Here is a 27,804-nt window from a genome sequence, read left to right on the forward strand (position 1 = left end):
ATTAGTTAAACAAGTTTGGGAAGAAATTACACTGATGCAATTCGCGTGGATTATGTAACGTTTTTTTCCCGCACGCGCGTTTGTCTTCAGCCGCGTTTAATTGGTGCAAGGGAAGCTGATTGGTAGCTGTCAGGGCAAAAAAAACATGCATACATCTGTAAATAGCCCCTTTTGCTCTGATTTGAGTCTCCATGTTTTGGGAAAGGCTTTGATTAATCTGGCTGATGTTCACTTAAGTCCTGAATAGCAACATAAATTTATTCCAAAGTTTGCCTCGTATTAATTGAACACGTAGTAGGCTTTCTCGCTCAATGTTACTCATTATCACGTTTTTTTGGGTTAGATCGCGTACATGTAAATGTGTCGTTCGTTAACCCATCTCCACCCGACACAGCCAATTAGTAAAGTTCGTGACGTTGTGAACAAAACACGTTCATTAGTGACTACTCCAGCACGCCGGTGTGTTGGGAATTAAACCCACGACGTTTTAGAATTTGGCTTGTATTGGATCATCTTTCAGAGATTCATTGTGATCTCCATTTTGCCAATGGACGGACGAAGCAATAACGCCTTCAACCTTGGTGGGAGAGCATAAAAAACCCGTTGACCGGTATGGTGGAATTGACAGTCTATCGTGCAGGCCATGTAACTGCATCAGGGCCCACATGCCAGAGCGGCTCTGCCACCGGAGGGAAACTGGGCAGGTGAAGGGCTGACCCCCCCACTTAATCGCTTGCACCAGGGCCCTTGTCATCGCTTGAAGTTCATGCCAAGCCCCTTTTGGACCCAAAACAATGCGAATTCAACCCCTGATCAAGCCTGGAGAGCTGAATGGAGTTCAAATGAAGCTCGCGAAACAAATATATTGTGAAAGACCCAACAGTTTGATCTTCCACAAATCTCACCCTAAATTGCATCCACTGCACAAACATGGAAAATGTAAAACCCTCCAGCATGGGACTGTGGTCATCCAGAACAGACCATACAACACATCACGATGTAATGTCTGATACACAAATGCAAAAGAGACATTGCAGCGATAACACTCCGCTGCTCCCGATGCAGTTACCTGGCTTGACCACCTGAATGTGAGATTGTAGTTGCAGCTCTGCTTCTACATCAGCCGTACGAAAGAAAGAAGACCACCTCAATGTGAGATTGTAGTTGCAGCTCTGCTTCTACATCAGCCGTACGAAAGAAAGAAGACCACCTCAATGTGAGATTGTAGTTTTTGCTCTGCGTCTACATCAGCCGTACGAAAGAAAGAAGACCACCTGAATGTGAGATTGTAGTTTTTGCTCTGCATTTACATCAGCCGTACGAAAGAAAGAAGACCACCTGAATGTGAGATTGTAGTTTTTGCTCTGCATTTACATCAGCCGTACGAAAGAAAGAAGACCACCTCAATGTGAGATTGTAGTTTTTGCTGTGTATCTACATCAGCCGTACGAAAGAAAGAAGACCACCTGAATGTGAGATTGTAGTTTTTGCTCTGCATCTACATCAGCCGTACGAAAGAAAGAAGACCACCTGAATGTGAGATTGTAGTTTTTGCTCTGCATCTACATCAGCCGTACGAAAGAAAGAAGACCACCTGAATGTGAGATTGTAGTTTTTGCTCTGCATTTACATCAGCCGTACGAAAGAAAGAAGACCACCTGAATGTGAGATTGTAGTTTTTGCTCTGCATTTACATCAGCCGTACGAAAGAAAGAAGACCACCTCAATGTGAGATTGTAGTTTTTGCTCTGCATCTACATCAGCCGTACGAAAGAAAGAAGACCACCTCAATGTGAGATTGTAGTTTTTGCTCTGCGTCTACATCAGCCGTACGAAAGAAAGAAGACCACCTGAATGTGAGATTGTAGTTTTTGCTCTGCATTTACATCAGCCGTACGAAAGAAAGAAGACCACCTGAATGTGAGATTGTAGTTTTTGCTCTGCATTTACATCAGCCGTACGAAAGAAAGAAGACCACCTCAATGTGAGATTGTAGTTTTTGCTGTGTATCTACATCAGCCGTACGAAAGAAAGAAGACCACCTGAATGTGAGATTGTAGTTTTTGCTCTGCATCTACATCAGCCGTACGAAAGAAAGAAGACCACCTGAATGTGAGATTGTAGTTTTTGCTCTGCATCTACATCAGCCGTACGAAAGAAAGAAGACCAACTGAATGTGAGATTGTAGTTTTTGCTCTGCATCTACATCAGCCGTACGAAAGAAAGAAGACCACCTGAATGTGAGATTGTAGTTTTTGCTCTGCATCTACATCAGCCGTACGAAAGAAAGAAGACCACCTGAATGTGAGATTGCAGTTTTTGCTCTGCATCTACATCAGCCGTACGAAAGAAAGAAGACCACCTGAATGTGAGATTGTAGTTTTTGCTCTGCATCTACATCAGCCGTACGAAAGAAAGAAGACCACCTGAATGTGAGATTGCAGTTTTTGCTCTGCATCTACATCAGCCGTACGAAAGAAAGAAGACCACCTGAATGTGAGATTGTAGTTTTTGCTCTGCATTTACATCAGCCGTACGAAAGAAAGAAGACCACCTGAATGTGAGATTGTAGTTTTTGCTCTGCATCTACATCAGCCGTACGAAAGAAAGAAGACCACCTGCATGTGAGATTGTAGTTTTTGCTCTGCATCTACATCAGCCGTACGAAAGAAAGAAGACCACCTGAATGTGAGATTGTAGTTTTTGCTCTGCGTCTACATCAGCCGTACGAAAGAAAGAAGACCACCTGAATGTGAGATTGCAGTTTTTGCTCTGCATCTACATCAGCCGTACGAAAGAAAGAAGACCACCTGAATGTGAGATTGTAGTTTTTGCTCTGCATTTACATCAGCCGTACGAAAGAAAGAAGACCACCTGAATGTGAGATTGCAGTTTTTGCTCTGCATCTACATCAGCCGTACGAAAGAAAGAAGACCACCTGAATGTGAGATTGTAGTTTTTGCTCTGCATTTACATCAGACGTACGAAAGAAAGAAGACCACCTGAATGTGAGATTGTAGTTTTTGCTCTGCATCTACATCAGCCGTACGAAAGAAAGAAGACCACCTGCATGTGAGATTGTAGTTTTTGCTCTGCATCTACATCAGCCGTACGAAAGAAAGAAGACCACCTGAATGTGAGATTGTAGTTGCAGCTCTGCGTCTACATCAGCCGTACGAAAGAAAGAAGACCACCTGAATGTGAGATTGTAGTTTTTGCTCTGCGTCTACATCAGCCATACGAAAGAAAGAAGACCACCTGAATGTGAGATTGTAGTTGCAGCTCTGCATTTACATCAGCCGTACGAAAGAAAGAAGGCCACCTGAATGTGAGATTGTAGTTTTTGCCCTGCATCTACATCAGCCGTACGAAAGAAAGAAGAAGGACCAGGGCACCACGCAAAGCCACGCTGCGCCGATGGGCCATGCGGCTTTTTGATGTGCGTGGAGGGGTGAGCCGCTGCTACTCACTCTCGGCGCGGGAGCAGGAGGCCAGGCAGACGAGCAGAGCTCCGGCCACCATGGCCAGCAGCGGCAAGCGGGCGAACACCGGCGACATCCCGGACGGCTCGGGCGATCGCGGGCGGCGGGTCAAAGCGGAGGGGAGCTGCTGCGGACCAGAGTCACCTGGTGCTCTCGACGTTCTGGATCAGACAAAACCTGGAGAGGGACAGAGACGGGAAGGAGAGAGTGGTGTCATTGATGGGCAGGTGGGGGATGTCTCGAGAGGGTCACTGTTGTCATCGTCATTGTTATCATCATCAGTCTCGTCCATCACTTCATGAGTGATGGTGGGTCTGAAAGAATTTCGACCGTGGTCATTTTTTTCTTTAGACGGTATCACTACTTCGTTCAATCTCGATCATCTTTCTTCTACCACTTTTCTCCCTGCATCCATCCACCTGGTTTTATGTTTTTGGGTCACTGCGAAGCCACACATTTGCTGGGAGGCTCAACTCGGACACAACGTGGAGTTGGCAGCCCCTTCCTCTGTGAGCCCCGCCCACTATTAGAGCCATGCCCACTCAGCCACTAGCACCGCCCACACAGGAAGCGGCCTCCTCACTCTTTATTATAACCACCAGCCTTTTGCCCGTCCAAGAACGGGTGTATTTCAGGAAATCTTAAACTTGCAAGCGAAAAGCAGACGTGATATTAATTGCATCAATTCGTGTGACACAGACTTCTTTCATTTAAAGGTTATAATCCCTTGTTCATCATGATGTCCTTTTTATTTCTGTCTCAATAGCGTTACGGAGATCGCGTGACGTGAGGGTTATGCCTTTGTAGTGAGGGTTGTAAGTTGAACCTGAGGAGGGGGGAGGAGGTGCCTCGCCCCCCCATGTGGAGTGACGTCACCCGCTAATTATTATTAATGGAGGGGGGGGGGTGTCCATTTGGAAGACGTCAGCTCTTCACGATTATTAATGAGGGGGCTCTTCGATGTGGAGTGACGTCACGCATGGGACACACAGACATTCTTGGCTCATTATAGTCGTAAATGAGTGGGAATCGAATCTGGTTAACAAAGCTCGTAGCACAGCGCGCTAACTTCTCCCCACACAAAGACAAAGATCCCTCCATATAGCCTGAACAGACTTGTTGGGGCAAGTGCTGTTAGTGAGCTCCTGTGAATGCTGGCACGGCGCATGAGGGCGTAGCTGGCCAATACCATGCCCGGCCGCCTTTACCTTCCCAGTGGGCAGACACACACATATACACTACGACATACACACACACACGAGGCTGAGATCATTGTCAGCTCAACACCCCCTTCGAACCAAGTACAAACCAAGCCCTGGGGGGGGGGGGGGGGGTGGGCGTGGGGGGCACGGGATAATGGGATCAGCTCATTTACGCGTGTAGCAATTCCGCACCAACACGGCCGGCGCCACGAGCAACAACACAACGGCCGCATTCATAAGTGGCGGATTAAATATATTCAGTGTGAAATTCGAGCGCTTGTCGAGAAATCTAAATCGAGGGGGGCCCTCCCCAGCCGACCCCTCCCCAGCCGACCCCGTCTCCCCACGGCAGACATACCTTCCCCCCGAACCTAGATCCTCGCTGGCCAACGCCGCTCCTGCATTGCCCGCTAAGTGCTCTGCCCTCCCCTGCCTCTGTGTTCATCCACCGCACTGCAGGTCACAGCAACACGCTTTGCTCGCTCGCTCGCTCGCCCACCCGCTCGCTCGCCCACCCACTCACTCGCCACACTGCAGGTCACAGCAACACGCTTTGCTCGCTCCCTCGCTCGCCCACCCGCTCGCTCGCCCACCCACTCACTCGCCACACTGCAGGTCACAGCAACACGCTTTCCTCGCTCGCTCGCTCACTCACTCGCCCCATTCACTCGCCCGCTCGCCCGCCCGCTCGCCCGCCCACTAACCCACTCGCCCGCCCGCCCACTCACTCACCCACTCGCTCACCCACTCGCTCACCCACTCACTCGCTCGCTCGCCCGCCCGCCCACTCGCCCGCCCGCCCGCCCGCCCACTCACCCACTCGCTCGCCCACTCACTCGCCCACTCGCTCGCCCACTCACTCGCCACACTGCAGGTCACACCACTTATCTTTCTGCTTCTTGCCTCGCCACTGCTCCACTCTGAAATTCCCTCTCCTCTCATCACCGTCGACATCATCGTCGTCACAACCGTCTCTTTTCCACAAGCTATTATATAACCGGGCTCAAGTCAAGACACGTGGTACACAGTTTAATAGTGCTGTTTGTTGCTGGCCGCTTGGCATTTTGGGCCACTGCTCCGCAACAGTGATGACAAAAAATGTAGCACCTTCCTCTCTCTCCGTACCCCCCCCCCCCACCTTTCCGTACCCCCCCCCCCCCATCATCGCAAACGCCTCCACGTTGTTACGTGACGCAGGGCGATCCATTCACGGATACCCCACTAAAATAACCTGGAGGCATTTTACCTTCAAAGCCTCCTCTCACGCGTCTCCCGCGAATCTCGAACACCTCGACAGCGTTCAAACAGCCGTTGGGAAGAAACAGGGTCGTGAAAAACGAGTAGGGTATCTTATCGACGGATCACCCTGTCAGATGCAATGACGCTGACGATGACATAAACAACAACGTACAGCAGCCCGCTGTTAATCGACTGCTGGATGAAGGCCTCCCAACCACCCCTCCAAGCCGTGCTTTTGCGTCGAGCCCCTGGGGGTGCGGCGCGAAACGTCGGGCACGCCGTCCGCGACAGACAAACAACGCGGCGTCGGGGAAAAGTTTCTGTGGTCGGGACCCCCGGAACTCGGCTCGCGAGGATCAAGAGCGGCGCACCAACGCCGGCCACGGCCGCTTGCGCCGGTTAATTGGTGGGGGGGGGGGGGGCGGCGAAGGGGGGGGGCATCATCGTTAGCGGCTGTGGACCCGTCCACGCTGGTAATTGCCGCCGCCCGCCGCTGATTTTGGAGCACCGTGTGGGCTGTCAGTGGCCACGTCCATCAATCCGCGAGGACAGAGCCCACAACACCCCCCCCACACACCCTGCACAGTCCTGTAGCACTGGGGGGGGGGGGGGGGGACGGGGGTTGGAGGGGGCTGACCCCCCCCCCCCAAACTTCGGAAGGTTCAGTCCCCCCCCCTGTAAAGTATTCCGAAGTCAAAATTAAGCAATGGCAGCAACGGGGGGTGAGCGCCAGAGCAGAACGCACGGTAGACGCGGGCGGATCGCGTCGTTACTCATTCCGTTGAGCGTTAAACATCACTTTAAAGTTTGTTTAACGCTGACTGTGCCGAAGCGCCCCCCCCCCGCCCCCCATGAGTAATTTACCCCCCCACCACCACCCCTCTCGTGCAGCCACCACAAGCAGCAGGGATTGCTCCAACATTCGCTTCTTTTCTCTGTGTGTTTTTTTTGAATCTTCAAGAGCGCACGGCGTTTTTGTTTTGCTGCCCCAATTAGACGTTCGCTCCGACTCCGCTTTGCTTAACGATGTCTGTGAAGCCGCGGGTTCCACTTGGAATGCGTTCGTTAGGGATGCGGGCCCGAGATGAAGCCAATCTCAGCTGGGCTGACACTGGCACGTCCTCCCCTCCATCCTGATACGATCGCTCCCCCTCCCTCCTCGTCATCCACCGCCACACCCAGCCTGTTTCTCTGCTCACCACTTTGCGCAATGCCTCAGCCCTCCTCGGTCGTACAAGGACATCAAAGCCTCCACCAGGCCCCTTCTGCTGGAGGAAGGCCTCCTCCCTAAGCCAGGGTGCTCTTTGTGGTGGTATTTAAAAGTCACGTCTTTTCCCCGAAATGATTGAAATTGTGCTTCCGGCGTCGTTTAACGGGATGAAATTCCCGTTTTGGAAATCTCGCGGTGCAGCTCGTCACCTTATGTGAGAGAATGGTTCGCTGAAGGAGGTAAAACAGAACTACTTCTGAGATCCAGCCAAATCATTTGAATTCTCGGAGCTGGAATTTCCCCCCCAATTCAACTGCGAATCCCCAAATGTGACGACGATGGGTTTTGTATCACGGCGCAGTTGGTGGCTGGCCTGACAGCGCGGACCGTCGTCAACTCGCCACACTCGCAGAAAACGAGCTGTAACCCCAGACGCGAACCCAGGCATCTCAGCGGTGCCGGCTCAAGGGTGCCGCCCGCTGATCCCCGAGCCATTCCTTGTCACCCACCTCCTCTTTCATCGAAGTGGCGCAAGGAGAAACCGCACGCAGCCCAAAACGCCCACTTGCTGGAGCAATCCTTCGCAAACGTCCGGCGCATTTGATTTATGCGAGCGCCGTAATGGCTCGAGTCGGGCAGCATTCCCACTTGGGGCGGGGGGCTCGCACGTGATGGAGAAGGGGGGTGGGGGGTAGGCAATTGGGGGGCGGGAGAAGTCGGGCGCGGGAGCTTGGCCGTGATCTGCTACCATGAGCACCCAGTGCCATGTGGGTTTACTGCGGCCTATTTCAATCCCCCCAAATCTCCAACTGTGGCCCAACCCTGGACAGATTTAGATCCCCGGCTCTGGCATTTCAGCCTCGCGTGCCATGCGCAGTGGGTAAGAGAGAGATAAAAAAAAATATAAACTTAAAAATAAAAGAGGGCCCAGACTGGGGGGAGGGGTGGAGTGTGGGGGGGGGGGCATGTGGTCCAAAGTTCTGGAACACGTCTGATTCAGTTATTTGATGCTCTTTGATCAATTTTCTGCTGGATGATAGCCTCCCCGCGCCTCGTCTCGGTCATGGGGATTGTTCGGGAACACTTCACCACGCTGGTGGTTGGCGAGGATTGGTCGGTAAAAAAGGTCAGGCTTGCGTCCATTGTTATTTCGTGTTTAACTAGATTGCACGTGGTGTGCCACGCGCAGAAATAATTTCTGGGTTGCCGACTCTGACCATTGTTGCCCCTCCATCACAGAACTTCGGGAACCTGAAGCGCATTTTCCGTGACACAGCCGTTCATGCGAGCGGGCAACTGAGCGGGCGAGTGACCTACCCACGCGGATGACCCCGGCGATGTTTGGCCAGGTGTGGGAGGGGGGAAATTGGCTCTCCCTGTAGGTCCGCTGCTGCACCCTGCTCGCCGCGGCAACGCTTCCTTGGTTTGCGTACATGCCGGTGACTCGACAGCGGACGTTTCAGATTTCCGCAAATAGACCCCCGCGTCAATCCAGGGCTGGCGCAGGTACTTTGGAAGGTATTCACGGGTAAATCCCCCACCACCACCCCCCCGGGTTATTTAGAGGAAGAAAATGCCTCGCATTCCGCGTGCGTGCCAGACAGGTCATAAATTTTTTGCATGCTATTTTACTTCTGCCATAGGATGAAATCGTTCTAATGAGAAGGGCTTTAAGCATTCAACTTTTAACAATGGAGAAAAAAAACACTTTTCTTCACTAACAATCACAGTTTAACTTTCGCACCGCAAATAACACCCGATACGAACATTGCCAATTATACGTTCATCCGGTAGAGGCTCTCGAAATCCCAAGACGATATATTTTTTCTCGCTACATCAGGGGTGGGGGCGGTGAATTTCACCAACGACAGTTTTCCTTCGTGTGGGAGGAAACGCCGCCATTTACTCACAACACCTCTCAGTCCCACACTATAACACCCGGCGAGGCCTGAGTTTGCCACCCACACAGCGGCATAGCTACCGATTGTGCCTATGGGCTGGTGCCTGCCAACCTGCAAGGGCAACGGTGGGAATTTGGCGAGGTGGACCTTTTCATCCACTGCACAAGAGGGCCCATGCCAACCAGGGCTATGCCAACTGTAGTGGTGCACGTACGCCACTAACTACGCTCGACCCTGCGTTAGCTTCCGAGATCTGACGGGGGGAATAGTTCGATGACGAGAGATGCTGCCACGGATTAACGGTTAGCATGCTGGACTTACCATGCAGAGGTCGACGGTTCGATTCCATCTGCTTGGCGCGGGAGGTTAAAACAGAAGGGAACGTTTCACGCCTCTGTTCACCCAGTGGTATAGAAATGGGTACGTGTATGCATGCACGTTGAACTTCTTTCGCACCGCACATAGCCAACCGTGCTAATCGGAGGCGCGGGGGAAGGACAACAAATCGGAGGTGTGGAGGGTAAGGACAGTGTTGGGCGATCAGCAGATCGCATGCGGTGGGGTAAAGTGTGGGTACTCCCACTTCTTCCGAGACGTCTTGGCCAGCGTGGAAGATTAGGCCTAAACACCCTCCAAGAGCTCCCTCTAGCGGAGGCCCCTTCCGTCAGCAGCGGCTTGTGGCAAACAATTAGCAGGTCTGCACCTTTCTCCCCCCCCCCCCTTACGAAAACGGCTCCGAGTGCGCGGAGCGACGTGAGGTTGACGTAACGCGCGTCCGGTCAGTACTACGGCAGGGGGGGGGGGGGGGCGCTGTGGCCGCTCCCCCGCCCACGTTAATCGCAGTTCTTAGGTACGGTGCTGCTCCTGACGCTGCTTCGCTTCAGCTCTGGAGATCCCCAAACCCCCCACGAAAGACATTCCATGTTCCCGGGCCACCCTCATCATCAGCGTCCCACATGCCGTATTTCGCCCCGTGTCGATTTGCTGCCCGGATCCCTCCCCCCTCGCCCCCCCCCCCGCCCCCCTGCACAGGCACTCAATCTCTGAACGCAATTAACATCCACGCATCACTCCCGTCGCTTTTATTCCGCTCGCTTCCAAGGGGTTTCGTCCCTGGAGACGCGGACCGTCTTTCCCAAAACTGTGAGCGCAGCACGGACGCGGAGGAAGGGCTGGGGGAGGTGGTGGGGGGGGCGGAGCAGTTGGTTGGGGAGAGGGAGGGAGCAGTGGGCAGTTCTGGGGGAGGCGATGGGCAGAAGCGCCTGGCGAGGGTCTGTCGGACGTTCATGGTGGCGACTGCATCTCACGGTGCGCTGCGATGGCACGGACTGAAAACGAGAAGTAACTTGCAGCCTCATCTGGCTCTGCCCTGGTCACGCACAGCAGAGGCTTCGGGCGAGCGAGGTGCCGGTTAGATCGCCAATGCAGGCATCCAGAATCGTAGTTTATACTGATGAGCCATAGCGCTCTTTTTCACAGATGTCCAGTAGGGGCGGGTCAAAAAGTTACAACAGAAAACATTACAAAAACGCGACGTGAGTGCAATGTATAGAAGAGGTAAGCAAATCACGATTTTTGTTTTTAAGCAGGTATAGACCACTGAGATATGAGCTTTATCAGACGCAACCTGGCCACAAATAACAGCTCAACGAAAGTGGATTATCATCACGTGGATATTTTAAGCAGCCCAAATACTCATCTAGGTGGGGGGGGGGGGGTTAATTTGCGCGGCACCGAGAGACACCGACAAGCGACAACAACCTTCAACGCAGGCATCACATCTGGTGCGCCATCTCGCCGGGGAGATGCAGTCCACCTGGAACCTGGTACACCTGCAACTCAATGCACCCGTGACCCAGTAATCACGATTGGGTAAAGGTGGGCGGCTCCATCGTGGTATCTTGGGCATTGCATTTCACGGGCACAAATTGCGTTTTCCCAACGCTAAGAGAGAGAGGCAATCGCCACGGCTATAAAGATCTTAGTGTTCTTCACTCATTTTCAGAGCGGGAGGGGGGGGGGCAATTTCGGTGATAAGACATCATCAACGTGAGGGCCGCCACACATTATTTAAAACCATTGGGGTTTGACAGCACGATGATGGCGGGGGTTTTCACGTTTGTGTATTGTCGGGGGGCCCGCACATCAGTAGCCACACTAAAGGCTACCAGGGGCCGCCAGTGGCACGCGGGTCTTGCAATTTTAAAGACGACTTGACACACTTCTCTTGAGATGGCACTTTAGTGAAGAGCCGTTCACTTGACATCAGGCGGAGACCCCACTGGAACAGCCCTGAGTCTCCCACGCATCTCCCTCATATACGGACCGAGGCCATGCCCCCCCTTCCCGAACCTTCTCGCCAGCTCTGGACGCTCGCTCCATCGGCAGACCCTACCGTTCTCTTCCATCACCTGACCACGCTCCCTTCTCGATCATTCCCGTAACCACCAGTCCCTTCACACTCTAGGCTGACTCCCCCGTCATTACCTCCCGTGGCCACTACTCAATTCGCACTGCAGGCCGACTCTCCTGTCATTACCTCCCATGGCCACTAGTCCATTCACACTGCAGGCTGACTCCCCCTGTCATTACCTCCCGAGGCCACTAGTCCACTCACACAGCAGGCCGACTCTCCTGTCATTACCTCCCGTGGCCACTAGTCCATTCACACTGCAGGCCGACTCTCCTGTCATTACCTCCCGTGGCCACCAGTCCACTCACACCGCAGGTTGACTCCCCCGTCACTACCTCCCGAGGCCACTAGTCCACTCACACAGCAGGCTGACTCCCCCTGTCACTACCTCCCGTGGCCACCAGTCCACTCACACCGCAGGCTGACTCCCCCTGTCACTACCTCCCGAGGCCACTAGTCCACTCACACTGCAGATTGACTCCCCCTGTCACTACCTCCCGAGGCCACTAGTCCACTCACACTGCAGGCTGACTCCCCCTGTCACTACCTCCCGAGGCCACTAGTCCACTCACACCGCAGGCTGACTCCCCCTGTCACTACCTCCCGAGGCCACTAGTCCACTCACACTGCAGATTGACTCCCCCTGTCACTACCTCCCGTGGCCACTAGTCCACTCACACCGCAGGCTGACTCCCCCTGTCATTGCCTCCCGTGGCCACCAGTCCACTCACACTGCAGATTGACTCCCCCTGTCACTACCTCCCGTGGCCACCAGTCCACTCACACCGCAGGCTGACTCCCCCTGTCACTACCTCCCGAGGCCACTAGTCCACTCACACTGCAGGCTGACTCCCCTGTCATTACCTCCCGAGGCCACTAGTCCACTCACACTGCAGGCTGACTCCCCCTGTCACTACCTCCCGAGGCCACTAGTCCACTCACACTGCAGATTGACTCCCCCTGTCACTACCTCCCGAGGCCACTAGTCCACTCACACTGCAGGCTGACTCCCCCTGTCACTACCTCCCGTGGCCACTAGTCCACTCACACCGCAGGCTGACTCCCCCTGTCATCACCTCCCGTGGCCACTAGTCCACTCACACCGCATGTAGACTCTCCTGTCATTACACAAAGAAGAACGCTGAACTACCACCATAACGAAGCACGTGATCATGCCCCCCCCTATTGCATTAACCTGATGCTTTACAATTTTTTACAAATGCCACCTGTTCTGTGGCCCGAGCCATGAGCAGGGTCGCCACCTGTCCTGCTTCTTCCCAAGGCATCACATCCTTTTGTTGAGGTGGCTGGCGATAAAAGTCCCGGTGTTGTAATACGTCCAGTTGTGTCATGGTGATCACGACAATAACGACATCAACAATACTGCAACCACTCGGGGCTAACCGTGCACACGCGCGCGTGGTTCTCCCCTAGGCTCGTAACGTGTGAGAGGCGCAGCTCTTCGTCTTATTCTCATCATACGTCCCGTTGTATTTGTATATCGGATGTGGCAACTAATTCGCCGTGGGGAGCCTCCATCTCAGGACGATTATTCTGCCCCCCCCCCCCCCACCGGAGCCCACGTGAGAGGCGTCACCGCGTGCCGGGAGCAGCAGGCAAGAGTGCAGGCTCCATCGGGCCCATCCCTTCCGGAGGCAAAGGGAGGGCCCGTCAAACACGCACGTCTGCTGGAAACATTTACATAACCTGGACGACAATTTACATATCCTATTTGGGCATATGTGAAAGCTCATCGGATTCCTCCGGTGTAATTGCAAAACTAAAATCAGATGCTGAACAACACGTGTTTGACAGGGCAGGCTTAGCATGAGGGGTTTGGGGTTAGGGGCTGCTACCCAGGACCTCAAATATTGAGCCACCCTCCTTACTCTGACCCACACACTGCCTCCCAAACATGTGTGTGTTGCTGTATAACAGATTTAAATGTAGTCAGGTGACTCAGCCTATCATCCATCCCTTCTTCTGGGGGTCGATAAAATATCTATTGTGCCAAAAAAGTCCCTGTTTTTGTTGTTGCTGCTGCAGAGCCTAAATATTGTTGGATTCTCTGCCAGTTGCTCAGGGCTGTACACGCGGAGATCAGCGAACGAACACATTTTTTAATGCTGAAACGCAGCACTTGCGTCGTGCTAAACCCTCAGGTAACGTGACAATTAAAGCCATAGCGTCACCTTACCTTGTGCATAATGTTTCCGGTTATGTAAACACAGCTTCGTCATTTCCACTTTTGTTTCGCTTTACAATTTTCTTTGCGTATAAAAACAAACCAGAGCCGAAATAACCAAAGGTGAATAACGGTGGAGTGTGTATTGGCGTTTGGGCGTGGGTTGTAGAAACAGGTCAACGGAAGGAATTGAAAATCCCCCGCAAAAACAACAAAAAACCGACATCCAGGCCCCGTGTATCGAGTGCCGTATTAGTTTTCAATTAGGCGTTTCGTTTGTTTGTACGCATCGGCGCTGTTTAGGGTGTCGCGGTGAATGATGAGGAAGTACAACGGAGCGAGGTTTAATTGGGAAAAAGTGGAGGCGTGGGTACGCGCCGATGGATTTATATTTATATTTTTTTTATTTAAGGAGCCAGGTAAAGCAAAAAAAAACACACCGTGCACACTGGTAGATTCTACACGGGCCTCGTTCGTACACGCAGCATTTCATTAGCAGCACGGAAGATGACGGAAACCTGTCAAAGGGCGACGCACGTTTTAATGTCTGAACTGACTGTGGGTCCTTTTTAGCGCTGGTTATGGGGGTCTCCCAAGTTTTGGCCTACGCTGTACCCAGTTTTTTTTTTATTGTGGAAAGCCTCTAACGCTTCAAGTTACGCTCATATTGGATCATCTTTACAAGAGTGATCGTGATCCTCCCTGATAACAACAGATGGGGAGACGGACGGACGGAGCTAACGCAATAAACGCTTTCAGTCCCGGCAGTTGTGAAGCGTTGGCGTCATGAAAGTCACCACAACTAAAAGCAAGACTGCTACGCGCGTCTCAGCCTCTGTGCAATGTTTGCCGAAGGTAAACAATCGCGTCGCCGCGTCTCAGTCGTTTGTGTTGTTCCGCGCGTGGTGGGAGGGAGGCGTTTCCACGGTGGGAAAGATCTTCTTGGCTCTGTCGGTAAAGTCACGTTGAAGGAAAATAATAAAATAATAAAATTAAAACATAATAAAATAATTCTCACGACGTTTCAGCCACAACGCAAGCAGCCGTCCTCAAGTGAAAACCAGGTCTGTCGGGGAGACAGCGACAGACCTGTCGTGAGAATTATTTTATTGTTTTATTTTTATTATTTTATTATTTCCCTTCTACGTGACTTTACCGAAAGAACCAAGAAGATGAATTCCTGCAGTCACGAAAGCTTTAAATCAGTGGAAAAGATGTTAACTATCTCGCCTGGTATACAGGAGGTTGGTGGGCTCGATCCCGACCCTGACACCTGTTGTATGTTTGGAGTTTGCATGTCTCTCTCCCCGTGGTCGCGTAGATTGTTCTCCGTGTCTGCTGTTGTCCCCTCCCGCATTTAGAATCAACGTGCGTTTCGAATATTTGGCTGCTATAAATGTCCACACGAGAAGCTACTTTCGTTGAGCTATCATTTTGTGGCCAGGTCTGAAAAAGAGAAATAAAGCTCCGTAGACCTCACCTATTAAAATAAAAAGTTTTAGTTGATTTGGAGTCCCTTTGTGCCAGGCTGCACGGCTTACCGGATCATTGTCTGCCATGGCGAGGGAGCAACTCAGAGCTACGCGAACGGCGAGGAAAGTAAAAAAAAAAGACAAACTTAGCGAGGAAACGTGGGTGGAACGCGCGTGTGATGCTTCATATCCGGGCTTACCAAATCCCCCCGCCCCCCCCCCCCCACGAAGCGTGGATTAATTTTCATTCCCATGCAAAAAAAAGTAATTCCAAGCTTACGGCGCTCTCCCGTCGTAAACGGTCAGCGCACTGCGTTTGCAATCCCGCAGTTCGATTTCAACTCCTGAAATAATGGGGAAAGTTTCTTGAATTCCTCCCCCACCCCAAACCCCTCTTGCCTTTGTCCCAGCCAGCCGTGTAAATGAGTTTTGTGTGGTGGGGCAAAGTGTGGGTACGCCAACCTCTTGCGACACATCTGGGGTCAGCAAGGAAGAGTAGGCCAAATGCCCTTTGGGAGTTTGCTCGCTATAGTGGAGGCTCCCCCTTTCCGCCAGCAGTGGTGCAAGCCAGCAATTGCGGGGCCGCGTCTGTACCGATGTTTGCACCGCAATGCTGCAGTTGAATGAGCGTCCCGGAGGAGGGTATGGACAGGTATTCTCCACCTGCTTCTCGTCCTGCCATCTACGATGGTGATCAGAAATGTGGCCACGTGACTGCAGATACGCCCCTGGTGTATATATCTGATTAGTCGACGTACACATGCATCACTCTCATCCACGGCCTGGTGGATTTTTTCGAGTTTTATTTCGGCTCTGCAGAAAAAACAAACAAACTGGGACATTTCATCGCGGGAAGAATAATATTATCTCGCATCAGAAGAGGGGAGCGCCATGTGTGTTAAGAGCATTGCTTTGAGTGGTGGGATTAGCATCGGCATCATTACGCAACTGACGAAAACCGGGACTTGCATCGCTCCGGGAAGACTGAGAGATTTCCCAGGACAGCAGCTGGGCGAGCCGCAGTCAAAAACAGCGGGCTTACAGCTACGCTCACTCTCACACGCGCGCACACGCGCAGTGGTGAACAACAAGAGGACGACCGTGGGAAAACCAGGACAGCTGGGGAGCCCAACAGGGACAAAACCATCATCGTCTCCCCCGCCATCTCCCCCCCATCTCCCCCCCCAATCCCCCCCCTCCATCTCCCCCCCTCCATCTCCCCTCCAGCAGGCAGGACCACTGACATATGAGGATGCACGAGGCCTGAGTTGGCTCGTTTGTCCATCGACTACCCCCCACCCTCCCCCCACCATTTATTTATTTATTTACCGATGAACCCCCCCCCCTACACCCACCTTAATCAATTAATCATCGCTGTGGTTCAGTTCAGTGCAATGCGTGCAATCACGCAGGAGTGGGGGGGGGGTAGGAAGGGGAAGTCCGTTAAGTTCCTTTAACTGACAGCGTAACCGTGGCGACGGGGCCAATCAATGACCGCCGAGTGCTAATGTGAGCTCCTTTGCCTACCCGCAGTTAGAACAACGACAAAGATCCCCCGTATAGCCTTACACGGACTTTTGGGGCAAGTGCTGCGAAGCGAGCAGCACTTATGAAGTCGGGCACGGCACACGACGGGGTGGGTGGCCTGTCTCCCCATTCCTGATGTTACACACACCACACCAGCTACTCATTTGAGGCCGAGTCGACCTCGAGGAGGCCCATGACCGGTTCAAATAATCATCACGTGTAACTCAGGTCACTGGGTTTATAGCGCAGCGCGCTAACCGCTACACACACACACACACTCGGACGCACACACACATTCATGGGCACATCAACAAAGCTGGGGTTTGCTGGAATCCAAACTCGAGGCTCTGTTCAGAGAGTCGTGGTCGCTTTCAGAGAGCACTTACAAACCGTGAGCAAATCGCTGGGAATGTCCCAGATCGTGGGCAGATCTTGCCAGATCTTGCCAGATCTCGCCAGATCTTGCCAGAGCTTGCCAGATCTCGTCATATATTTATTGCCAGATATCTGGATAGTGCTTCGATGGGTGACCACCACCATGCACACACAGGTTGTCATAGGGCAGCAGGACGACGCAATGGGAACCAGAGTGGTGAAGTATGGTCATATAATTTCCACTCGCATGGGCATGCCAAGGAAGGCCTTCATCCAGCAGTGAATTGACAAAAGGGCTGTAGGTTTATATACGATTACAAACGATATTTTATTATTTTATTATTTCCCTTCTACGTGACTTTACCGAAAGAACCAAGCAGATGAATCCCTGCAGTCACGAAAGCTTTAAATCGAAAACATTTTTACGATTACAAACTTACACGGAAAATGTCTAGTGACTGTGCCTGTGACCACATAACCCTGAATGCGCCTGATGCCATCAGATCTTGGAAGCTCAGCAGAGGGGTTCAGCCTGGCTAGTGACCGCAAAGTGTTGTTCTCGGCGTGGGCTGTGAAGCGGGCAGGGGACGGCAGGTGTCACCCCCTCGTCTGCAGCGTGGACGCGAGATGTTCTTCCGGGGGTCTCCGACTCATGATCACACGAAGGCAAAACTTTCACCACTCGAGGGATTTGTGGCCACACATCCCAATGTAGCAGGGCCCTCCTGAAAAGGTCGGTTCTTGAGACCAAGTGCGGTATTTTTTTTCTTCTGCGGTTAATATTTTTTTTTTCATTCACTCACGGTTTACAACGAATATTGAAAGTGACAGCGCGTTGCATTTGTCTGTTAGCCCTATCGTGTTGTCCGTTAACTTGCGGGATCATGACGTCACTCGTAATGACAATCTTACGTCAGTGAAAAGCGGGTTTTAAACTCTTGTTGCTATTCACGACTTGCCCCCCCCCCCACCCCACGAGAGAAAACCCGGGCAAATTGGTCAAAGGTTTGTTCTTATCAATAACTAAATACGCGACCAAACACAGCCGTCACGCTCTGTCTATTTGATGCGTGTGATTGTTGTAATCGTTCTACGATCAGTCTAATCGCAGTCGGTCCGGGCCGACTTGTGTTTGCAGGGAATGTAATTGTTTATATCACGGAATAATGTTCGTTCTATATATTCGATTTCTCACGTCGTGACAAATGAGGCAGTTGTTTTTCTTATTTGCTCCGGTTTCTATTTGCTTCATGGCTGTCACTTGATTTCGACTTGTTTGGCTTTTGTCAAGAGGTTACTCTTGACAAATGAGACTTCTATCCTGCTCTCCTCGAGTGTCTCAGCTGGCCACACAACAATATAAACCCGTGTCACCTGGTTACACAACAATATCAACCTGTGTCACCTGGTTACACAACAATATCAACTCGAGCGACCAACCGACTGTGGGGCCTTGCTGACAGCACACGGAGCGAAGCGAGGCATAGCCGGGAGAACGTGGTTGTTTGGCATCAGGAGCAAACCTGCCGTAGGGGTGACCAACAGGGGAAGAAAAAAAAAACCTCAGCTGCGAGCACTCGCCACGGCAATAAAACTTTGCTTTATTCTCAGCGCTCAAAAGGCAAAAGAGCACCCCTGTGTATAACTGTATACGACCCAGCTGCCATTGTGCCTGGGCTTGAAAGTGGTGAAAGCAAACGGAGGGGCTTCCGCCGGGTCAACAATCGCGGTGTTGTGGTGGCGATGGCCTCGGTTCCACCGCCGCGGACGTTAACGCGGCAGCCGGAACAAGCGCCGATGTGAGGAGCCAGGCGTTGCCCGTGGCCGGGTTGACCCTCGCGATCCGAGGTCAATTCCACCAGCTGGACGAGAAGCCTCCGCTGCCGTCGCCAGCGCCACCACCACCGCCACCACCTCTCACGATCCAGCCGATGTAACAATCCGGCCAGCACTTGCGCACGAGCCATCGTCCCCATTCTCGCCAAAACTCAGTTATTTTTTAAATCCTTTATATTAAGTTCACTTGCTTGCTTGCGCGCTTACGACCGTGGACATCTTTCTGTCGTTTTTTAACCCACTTCCCGTGATCCAATCGAGCTGACATTTTGCACACAGACTCGTTGTGATTCTAGATTTGAAGCTTTCGTGACTGCAAAGATTCATATTCTTAGGTTTTTTCGGTTAAGTCACGTAAGTAAAACATCAAAATAAAAATAAAATGAAAATAAAAATCACGACGTTTCGGAGGCAACACAAGTCTCCGTCATCAGGTGGAACCGTCACAGCCGAATCAGCTGCATTAACTTGATGCAGCTGATTCGGCTGTGACGGTTCCACCTGATGACGGAGACTTGTGTTGCCTCCGAAACGTCGTGATTTTTATTTTCATTTTATTTTTATTTTGATGTTTTACTTACGTGACTTAACCGAAAAAACCTAAGAATAAGACTCGTTGTGTGTGACAATTTATTTTCGTGGAAAAATTTTCCCCATAATTTTACACTTTTTAGGAAAAAAAAAATTATATTTAATTACCAATTGCTTAATGGTGGCAGGCAATCATCTGACCCATAGGTGGCAGCCATCTCAAGCCAGAGGACGAGAGGACTCTAGCCGCCACGCATATAAAGGATTTATAGTGAAAAACTTTGTTTTTACGGGTAAATTTTTTAATTAACGGTGTGGACGATGTCATTGCCCTGCACGTGTTCTCTAATCCTTGCGTTTCTCTTTCAGCCTCTCAATGTCATTCCAAGCATATCTCTCTCCGTGTCACCACCGTGTGTGCACTTTGTGACTTGATACAAAAATAACACGTGTTTAGTTAATCCCAGGTCTCCCTTTATAAATAATCTTTTGGTCTCAAAGGGCTCTTAGCTTATCATAAAGGTCATCTATCTGCCCATATAGGTCTATGAGCCTCCACCTAAGTCTATGGGTCTCCTATGTAAGTCGGTGTCTCGATGTAATTATATGAGTCACTTTGCAAGTCTTTGTGCAAGATGAGTCTCAAAGTACTCGATGTGTTGATATGTATGTCTTTTATGCAATCTATGGGTTTCTCAATTAATGGTTCTCTATGCACCTCTATGGGTTTCTACGTAAGTCTTATGGGTCCCTATGTAGGTCTGAGGATTCCTTTGGAATTATATGGTTTCCTATGCAATCTATGGGTCTTCACCTAAGGCAATGGGTGTCTATGCGAGCCTTACGGTCTTCAATTTGTATGAATGTTATCTCTACCAGCCAACTATGCTTTAATGTGGTGTTTTTGTAATGTTCCATGTGTTATTTGTGTTCGGTTCCATTCCAATTCTCTGACCAACTCCACCTGAATGCATCCGACCTCGTCCGACCTTTGAAGCTAAGCAGGCTTGAGCCGGCACGGTGCTTGTTGGGTGATCACCACCATGCACATCAGCTTTTCGATTGAAAGCTTTCGTGACTGCAAGGATTCATCTTCTTGGTTCTTTCGGTAAAGTCACGTAGAAGGGAAGTAATACAATAATAAAAATAAAACATAATAAAATAATTCTCACGACGTTTCGGCTGCTTGCGTTGTGGCCGAAACGTCGTGAGAATTATTTTATTATGTTTTATTTTTATTATTTTATTACTTCCCTTCTACATGACTTTACCGAAATAACCAAGAAGATGGGCACATCAGCTTGTTATAACAGGGCTGCCGCGGGGCTACTTGGTGGCCACCACAGAGGGCAGTGTAGCAAAACTAAATAGTTGTATTGCACTTTCTGTGCCCCCACATACATTCTCAATGGCATCGCCAATCCGCAACTGACCAGCGCGGTGAAATATGGTCAATCGCCCTCCTTGACCGGCACGGTGTGGAGTGGCCTTCATCTAGCAGTGGATTAACCAAGGGCTGCGGATGAATTGAATCATTACAATTGACGGTGTTTCTATTTTTGAGCAATGACGTCAACGTTCCGTTTCATGGGAAATATATTTCATGATTACAATTTTACTTTGCCTTTCGAGCAAAATTATGGTTGAGTTTTAATCGTATATATTTTGTATTTTTAAGCCCATGCGTAAGCTCCCGCGGCAGATGCCATTATTGGACTGTACTGCGTGTGCATTACGCACTATATTACTGTGTGCTTTGTGTGTGCGCCCACAAAAATGATCACGTGGCACAGACCTCGACGAAGATTTACCACCGAGCTAATGTTGTTACTAATTCACAGGTTTTAGACTGCAAACAAAAAAATAATGTGTCGCAAGCAAAGTGTTTCTCTCTCAAGCTCTACGTCTTCTACGCATGGGCGAGCGGTAAACGAACCTGTGAATGTGTAACGCATTAAAGAGGGTGCTGCCCTATGGAACAATGCTGCCGCCCCCCCCCCCCTCATTGACTCCCTTACCCCCCACCCCCCTCTTCCCCCTGGCAGTATTTACATCCTAACCACGGGGGGGGGGGGGGGGGGGGGTGGCTGGGGATGTTCTGTAGGCACCCATTAAATGGAACAGCGGCTCTCTGGCGCGTTTTCGTGCTGTGGCCGGGAGTCGTTCCGAAAGATGGTCCGACGTTTCGCCCCCCTCCCCACGTGCTGGAGCCAAATATGTTGCAGAGAGCCGCACAGCAATAAACAAAGACAACGATCCCCCGTGTAGCCTTTAACAGACTGTAGGGGCAAGTGCTGTTAGCAAGCACCTATGAAGGCCGGCACGGCACACTAGGGGGTGGGTGGCCAGCACCACGCCCGCCCGCCTTCGTCTCAAAAGTGGTGATGTTAACACACCAAACCAGATACTCGTTTGAGGCTGAGTCGACCTAGGGGAGGCGCAGGACCGTTTCAGATAATCGTCACCGGTGTTGGCCGTGAGCCAACCGCTGCACCACCGCTCCCCCCCCAGCAATACCACCGCGGACACTTACGAGCAGTGAGCGAACGGGCGACACGGCCGTGTAACGAACGAGCGCACGGTGTTCAAGCCCGAGCGAAAACGCATTGCAGCGGGCCCAGAATCCATCGCGAATCGTGTCGTGATGTTAGCCGCCGCACGCGCACATTCATTTGGCACCCAAAAAAACTAACGGACCCAGGGTCTCTGTTCTTAGCATCATCGTCATCGGACATTATCGATCCACTGCTGGATGAAGGCCTCCGTCCCCCCGAACCCCGCCACCCCCGCCACCACCAAGCCGTTGCCAACCCCTCCATCCCAGCTTAAATAGTCGCTCCAAGCCTGGGGTGTGTCATTCAGACTCTGTCTTCTCGACAGACCTGTTCTCCACCTGAGGACGGCTGCTTGCGTTGTGGCCGAAACGTCGTGAGAATTATTTTATTTGTATTATTTTATTATTGTATTATTTCCATTCTACGTGACTTTACCGAAAGAACCAAGAAGACATTGCCAAACTCTTAAGCTGTCGATCTGCACCGACCACGTGGACATCTGTGAAAAAGAGCTTCATAGCTCGTCAGATTCCTCCAGGATCCGTCGATGTAACAATCCACCCAAGCACCTGCCCCGCAGGGCTTAATGTTACGAAAAATACAATAATCAAGAGGAGGGATTGTTTTAGCACGCAGAGATGAATTAAAGTTAACACACTGTGTCCAACAGCCCTATGGGCTTCATCTTCTTGGTTCTTTCGATAAAGTCACGTAGAATGGAAATAACGAAATAATATAAATAAAACATAATAAAATAATTCTCACGAATTCTCACAAGCCCTATGGGCCTTTCGGAACAATGTGTCCTGAGCAGCACTTGCGTCGGGAGGTAAATCTGGGAAACGGGATTGTCTTCTGTGGGTCTCATCAGCAGAGTGCTTCCCATTAAATGAATACTTCCAAACCAATGCTGAGTGCATCCAGAGGGACTCCACTAGAGCACCCTGTAGTGGAGGCCCTTCCACCAACAGGGGCACGTGCAAGGAATTGCGGGACTGCGCCTTTATCTCACCTATTTATTGTTACCATTGCCCACAATGTAGTAGCACGTAACACACTTCCGTACAATTTGATTCGGTATATTTTTTGGTTTTCTACAGAAAAAATAAATAAATAATTAAATGCAAAGACTGCCGCCCCACTACGGCATCGACGCTTCCCGGGGGAGGGGGGGGGGGCAGCTCGTCTCGCAACAGAGAGAGGTGATGAATCTCAATGGGGTCTCTCACCCGACTAAATAAAGGACAACGACGGAGTAAAGTGCATCGTGATCCAGACCCTTAGAGTCATGAATCATCACATACAGGTCAGAGCGAAGGGCTCGCCTCTCATTCTCTTTCGCTTTCATCCTTCCGATGCGCAGACACAGCGGCGCGGCGCGTTCCCCTCTTCCCCGCGAAGCAAATGTCCCCGGTTAGGTTCAACGAGTGAGCGTCTCGGCTTGACGCGTCGAATGCTGCCGAAGGAACGCGACGCGTTGGAGGGATGCGTCCGCCCGGGTGGTCGGGGGGGGGGGGGTGGAGATGGAGCGGATGATTTCTGCACGCTCGAGAGATGGCTGAGTCAAAGCCGATGACGATGGTAACGGCGGTGGTGATGATGATGATGGTGGTGGTTGTGATGATGATGGTGGTGGTTTCAGGGCGGGCGATAATGCGTGAGCAGCATGCGGATGAATTTGTTTTTTCTGGAGACGTCCGCTCGTAACGGCGAAGCCGTCGGTCGTGCGTGCACATCAGCGGATATCTGCCGAATTAATCCGCGACGGCGTCGGATGAAAAGAACCGTCATTCATCGTCCGTCTAACATTCTCTATCCACTGCTAAACGGTGGCGGCCTCCAACGAGTCAGTAGACCCGCACTCCAATCACGCCCCTCACCCGATGAGATTTCACGAAGGGCTTCCGCCGCATATTTTCTGAGTAAGTTGAATTTGGATGACAATGAGTTAGTTGATGGCGGTTGACGTTTGATTCAAGGCGAATAAAAAAACTAGAGATATATTTTTACATTTTACCAGGTAAGACCCACTGAGTTATACAGCTCTGTGTCAGAAGGGACTTGGTCGCAAATTACAGCTCAACGAAGTGGCTTATTGTGTGGAAACGTATGGAGGGAAAACAAAAAACAGGGGACCACGAGGAGAGAGACACGCAAACTACAAATATACAGCAGGCGTCAACGGTCGAGATCGAACCCACGACCTCCTGCATAGCAGGCGAGGTAGTTAACATCTCCTAGCCACCGTGGGCGCCCTCTGAAACCATGCGAGAGGCGCCGTTAACTGCGCGCATCCCCTCCACGTTGACACCGCTATCATCTCCCAAGGCAGCGCAGCTGAAAGCAAAGTGGGTGCATTGCCCCCCTCACCCCCCTACTCTCACCCCACCCCCTCCTCTTGCCAATGCCAGCCACACGGCACAGGAAATGCGTGTGCCACACAGCTGAGCCCACAGCCCACTTATCCCGGAGCCAGGGTGCCAATGGGAAATCTGGGCCCGTGTCCGGGCTGCCCGGTTTTAAAACCGCTCATCGTGCAAATGCAGGGCCAGATGTGCAGCTGTTCTCCTGGGTTATTCGTGAGCACTTTCCTAAGGCCGGAAAAGGCCCCGTTCCCAGTGGTCATGGGAACGCGGCGCTCGTGATGCGGTAACAGCGCCCACGTGGCTCCCCGGGACGAGGGGATGAGCCTGCAGTCATCCACCGAGCGAGCAGACGCAAGCGGAGGAAGCAGCGTCGACGCAATTCCACTCAGCTCCCTGCCACGCAACCCTGCCTCCAACCCACCGCCACCCAAACCTCTCCCCGTGCACCGCCCCCCTCCCCCAGCAGCAGCAGCAGCAAAAAACAGCAGCGAGCTCGCGCACGCCACTTAAAATCAATATTCATCTGCAAGAAAACAAAGTACCACTTTTATTTATTTTTCATGGCTATTGTGCGCCGCCCGTATAAATAATACATCGCGCATGTGACGGAGGCGGAGCGGGCGGGGAGGGAGGGGGGGGCGCGATGGATTCGTGGAGCCAGCGGCGTAGCGGCGGCATTTCGTGGAAGATGGAGCGGTGCGTGAATGCCAGCCTGGGTGCCCCCCCACCTCCCTGGTGCCCCCCCCCTCTCTCCCATCCCCTCCCACGTCTCGACAGCTCGATGGGAGGGAAGTGGCAGAGGAGTGGAGGGGCTTATGGCTTGCGGGGGGGGGGGGGTTAAGCACCCCCGGTTGTTAAAGGTCAGTGCCCCCCCTTCTTATAAATTCGCATGCTGTTATATTCGCGCGAATGGAAATGTATCGAGGGGGAGCTAAATGGATACAATTTTTAAGGAGACTACACGAGGCGTTTGCTGTGGAGCCGTATCTCTGTCATGGCAGATACACGGATTCTCTGTCTCCACGCATTCAACCGGGGTGGTGTCTGCAGGCTTGATGAATATTGGGTCTGCAGCTAAGCCGATAGGCCCGATGGACTTAAATACGATGTTGTTTTTTATGTGTAGGCAAAAAACACAAGGGAGTTCTGCGTATGTTGAACGCCAAGTCATCTGATATTATTGTAACGGTACAGGATTAATAGACCGTTAGGGCATACTTTGGATGGGAGTTTGGCAAAACGGCGAAAAACAATTGACTGTTTAACATTTAGGCTTTCGCGACCAATATTGTCCATAAGAGGCTTTTGGGGTTATAGCGCGTAAATATAAATGTGGCGTTAAACTCGCCACCACCCCACATTGTAGATGTTGTGGGTTTACTCTCCAACACACCGGTGTGCTGTACTAGTAACGAATTGGCATGTTCTGTTTACGTGACAAACCTTACTCATTGGCTGTGTTGGATGGTGGTGGGTTTAACAACACATTTATATTTATGCGAACTAACCCCAGAAAAACCTCCATTATGGATAACAAGGAACCAATGGGCGACGCCTGTGACAGCTGTTGTGGGGGCGATCATGATGGCAAACGGCTTCCAGTGTCTGCGGACCTGGCACTGATGAATACAGTGCTCAGGGGGGCAGGATGTGAGTACAGGGCAGGCTTTGCGCCGTTCTAGAGTACCAGTGTTGAGGCAGTGGCATGGCTGAGTTAGCGAGCGGCCAGCTCGCAAAGGGATCACGCGCCAGACAAAATTGAACAATAGGCCCCATTTCTCAACGGAACAATTTTTTTTATTTTGCCAGGTAAGGCCCACCGAGCTATGAGGCTCTTTTTCAGGAGCGACGTGGCCACAGGTGATAAGCTCAACCAAGTGGCTTATTACGTGGAAATGTACACCAACTCTGAACGCGTGATGTTGATTCTAAATGTGGAGGGAAAAACCGGAGGACCCGGAGAAAAATCCACGCGACCGCGGGAAGAGAGAGAGAGACACGCAAACTCCAAATGTACAACAGGCGTCAGGGTTGGCATCGAAACCCACGACCTCCTGTAGACCTGGCGAGGTAGTTAACATCTCACCACCGTGGCGCCCTTCTCAATCCTTTGCACTAGGGCCCTTGCCAACCACACCACGCCACTGAGTTCATAGGAACTGATCTAGCGGAGTGCAGGTGGTGATGGGGGGGGGGGGGAGTGCGTGCCGCAAGGTAAACAAGTGTCAGGGAGTACAGGGTACAAAGGTTCAATATACACGGAGTTCGGCAAAATAGGTACAGGGGTTCAAGGCATAGGAGCACGTGCGGGGATTATACAACCTTGGTCTGTCCTGGCACATTGATTTGATTTTATTATTCGCAGAAAAAAAGACGGATGATAGACAACCAGTGCAAATAGAAAAGAAACAAGGTAAAAAAAGTGCACCAGGTGAGGTTTCAAACCCAAGAGGCCTTATATGAAAACCACACACCAAAATAAAATAACGATGTATATGCAAAACAGATTGTTCAATCAATTAAAGTTCAAACAAAGCAAACCGATTACAATTAAACACGTTCAACTCAGTGTCCAGTATGCCTCTGACCCGTGGCTACTGGTCACGTAGCTAATGCAGTCAAGTGCCAAGTTCCAGGTGTATTTGTTTGCTTGCAGGCAGGTGAAGCGAGTATCGAGTCTCAGTCACAAGAGCGACCTTGCGTCACCACAGCGACACGAGCGGCACAAACATCGTAAACATGCAGCAGGGGAGCGAATAGAACCCAAGAGCAGTCAACCGGCGACCCGTAAAGTATCAAGCGCGATCTTTGGCCCCTGAGTTACAAGAGTGCAGCGTACAGGGGTTCAGTGATACTGGTGAACAGGCAGAGATGGGCAAATACGCCCACGAACTGCAAGTTACTCGAGTGATGTAACGCGGAGGTCCTGATGACCAAGTTCAACGGCGTCTCGTGTAATTCGGATGCAAATGGAGAGTTTTTTTTTGCATCCCAAATTTTACCGTGGCATTAAATGAACCCATTTGATGATGCAAATGATCTGTGTTGTTCATAGAGCGGAGACGGCCATCTACATTCAAGGTGGGGTGCCCCTTGTTAAAAAGAAAATGAGGGCCCGAATTTGACAGGTTCGTAAATGACGCCGCAAATGACTCACTTTGGACCACACGCAGCAGCAGCGATCATCGCCCCGCTACAGTATCGGCTTATCTCCAGGCCAGGTACCGAAGTCAACCTTTGCGCCACGCAGGGACAGCTGCCACTGGCGGGGTGCCTCCTATTTCTAACGTGGCGAGATGCGATGTGCAAGCGCTCAGTCGGAGAGCGGCCCACGTGGGTTCACCACGGAGTGCGCGGGGCCTGCCGGCTCAAGCACCGCACAGCGCACGCGGTGTGCACGGTTCACGCGAAAGAGAATTCCGCTTTACAAGGGGAGCCACGAGGGGTGTTCGGGACGGCTGCGGTGAAAGCAGCTGCTCGAGTCACCCCGACTGCGATGGTTGCAGGGCA

The 27,804-nt window shown here is 51.5% G+C and overlaps 1 protein-coding gene across 1 annotated transcript in view; it reads right to left on the reverse strand.

The window, feature by feature from the left end:
• PTPRD (protein tyrosine phosphatase receptor type D) overlaps nt 1-27,804 on the reverse strand; it is a 228,459-nt gene that overhangs the window by 160,159 nt on the left and 40,496 nt on the right. The window contains 1 exon segment of the mRNA XM_061562738.1: nt 3,471-3,659. Coding sequence (XP_061418722.1) covers nt 3,471-3,558 — 88 coding nt within the window. The 5' untranslated portion in view covers nt 3,559-3,659.

This window comes from Lethenteron reissneri, chromosome 4, assembly GCF_015708825.2.
Source record: "Lethenteron reissneri isolate LAM-NWPU_2019-01 chromosome 4, ASM1570882v1, whole genome shotgun sequence".
Lineage (NCBI taxonomy): Eukaryota > Metazoa > Chordata > Hyperoartia > Petromyzontiformes > Petromyzontidae > Lethenteron > Lethenteron reissneri.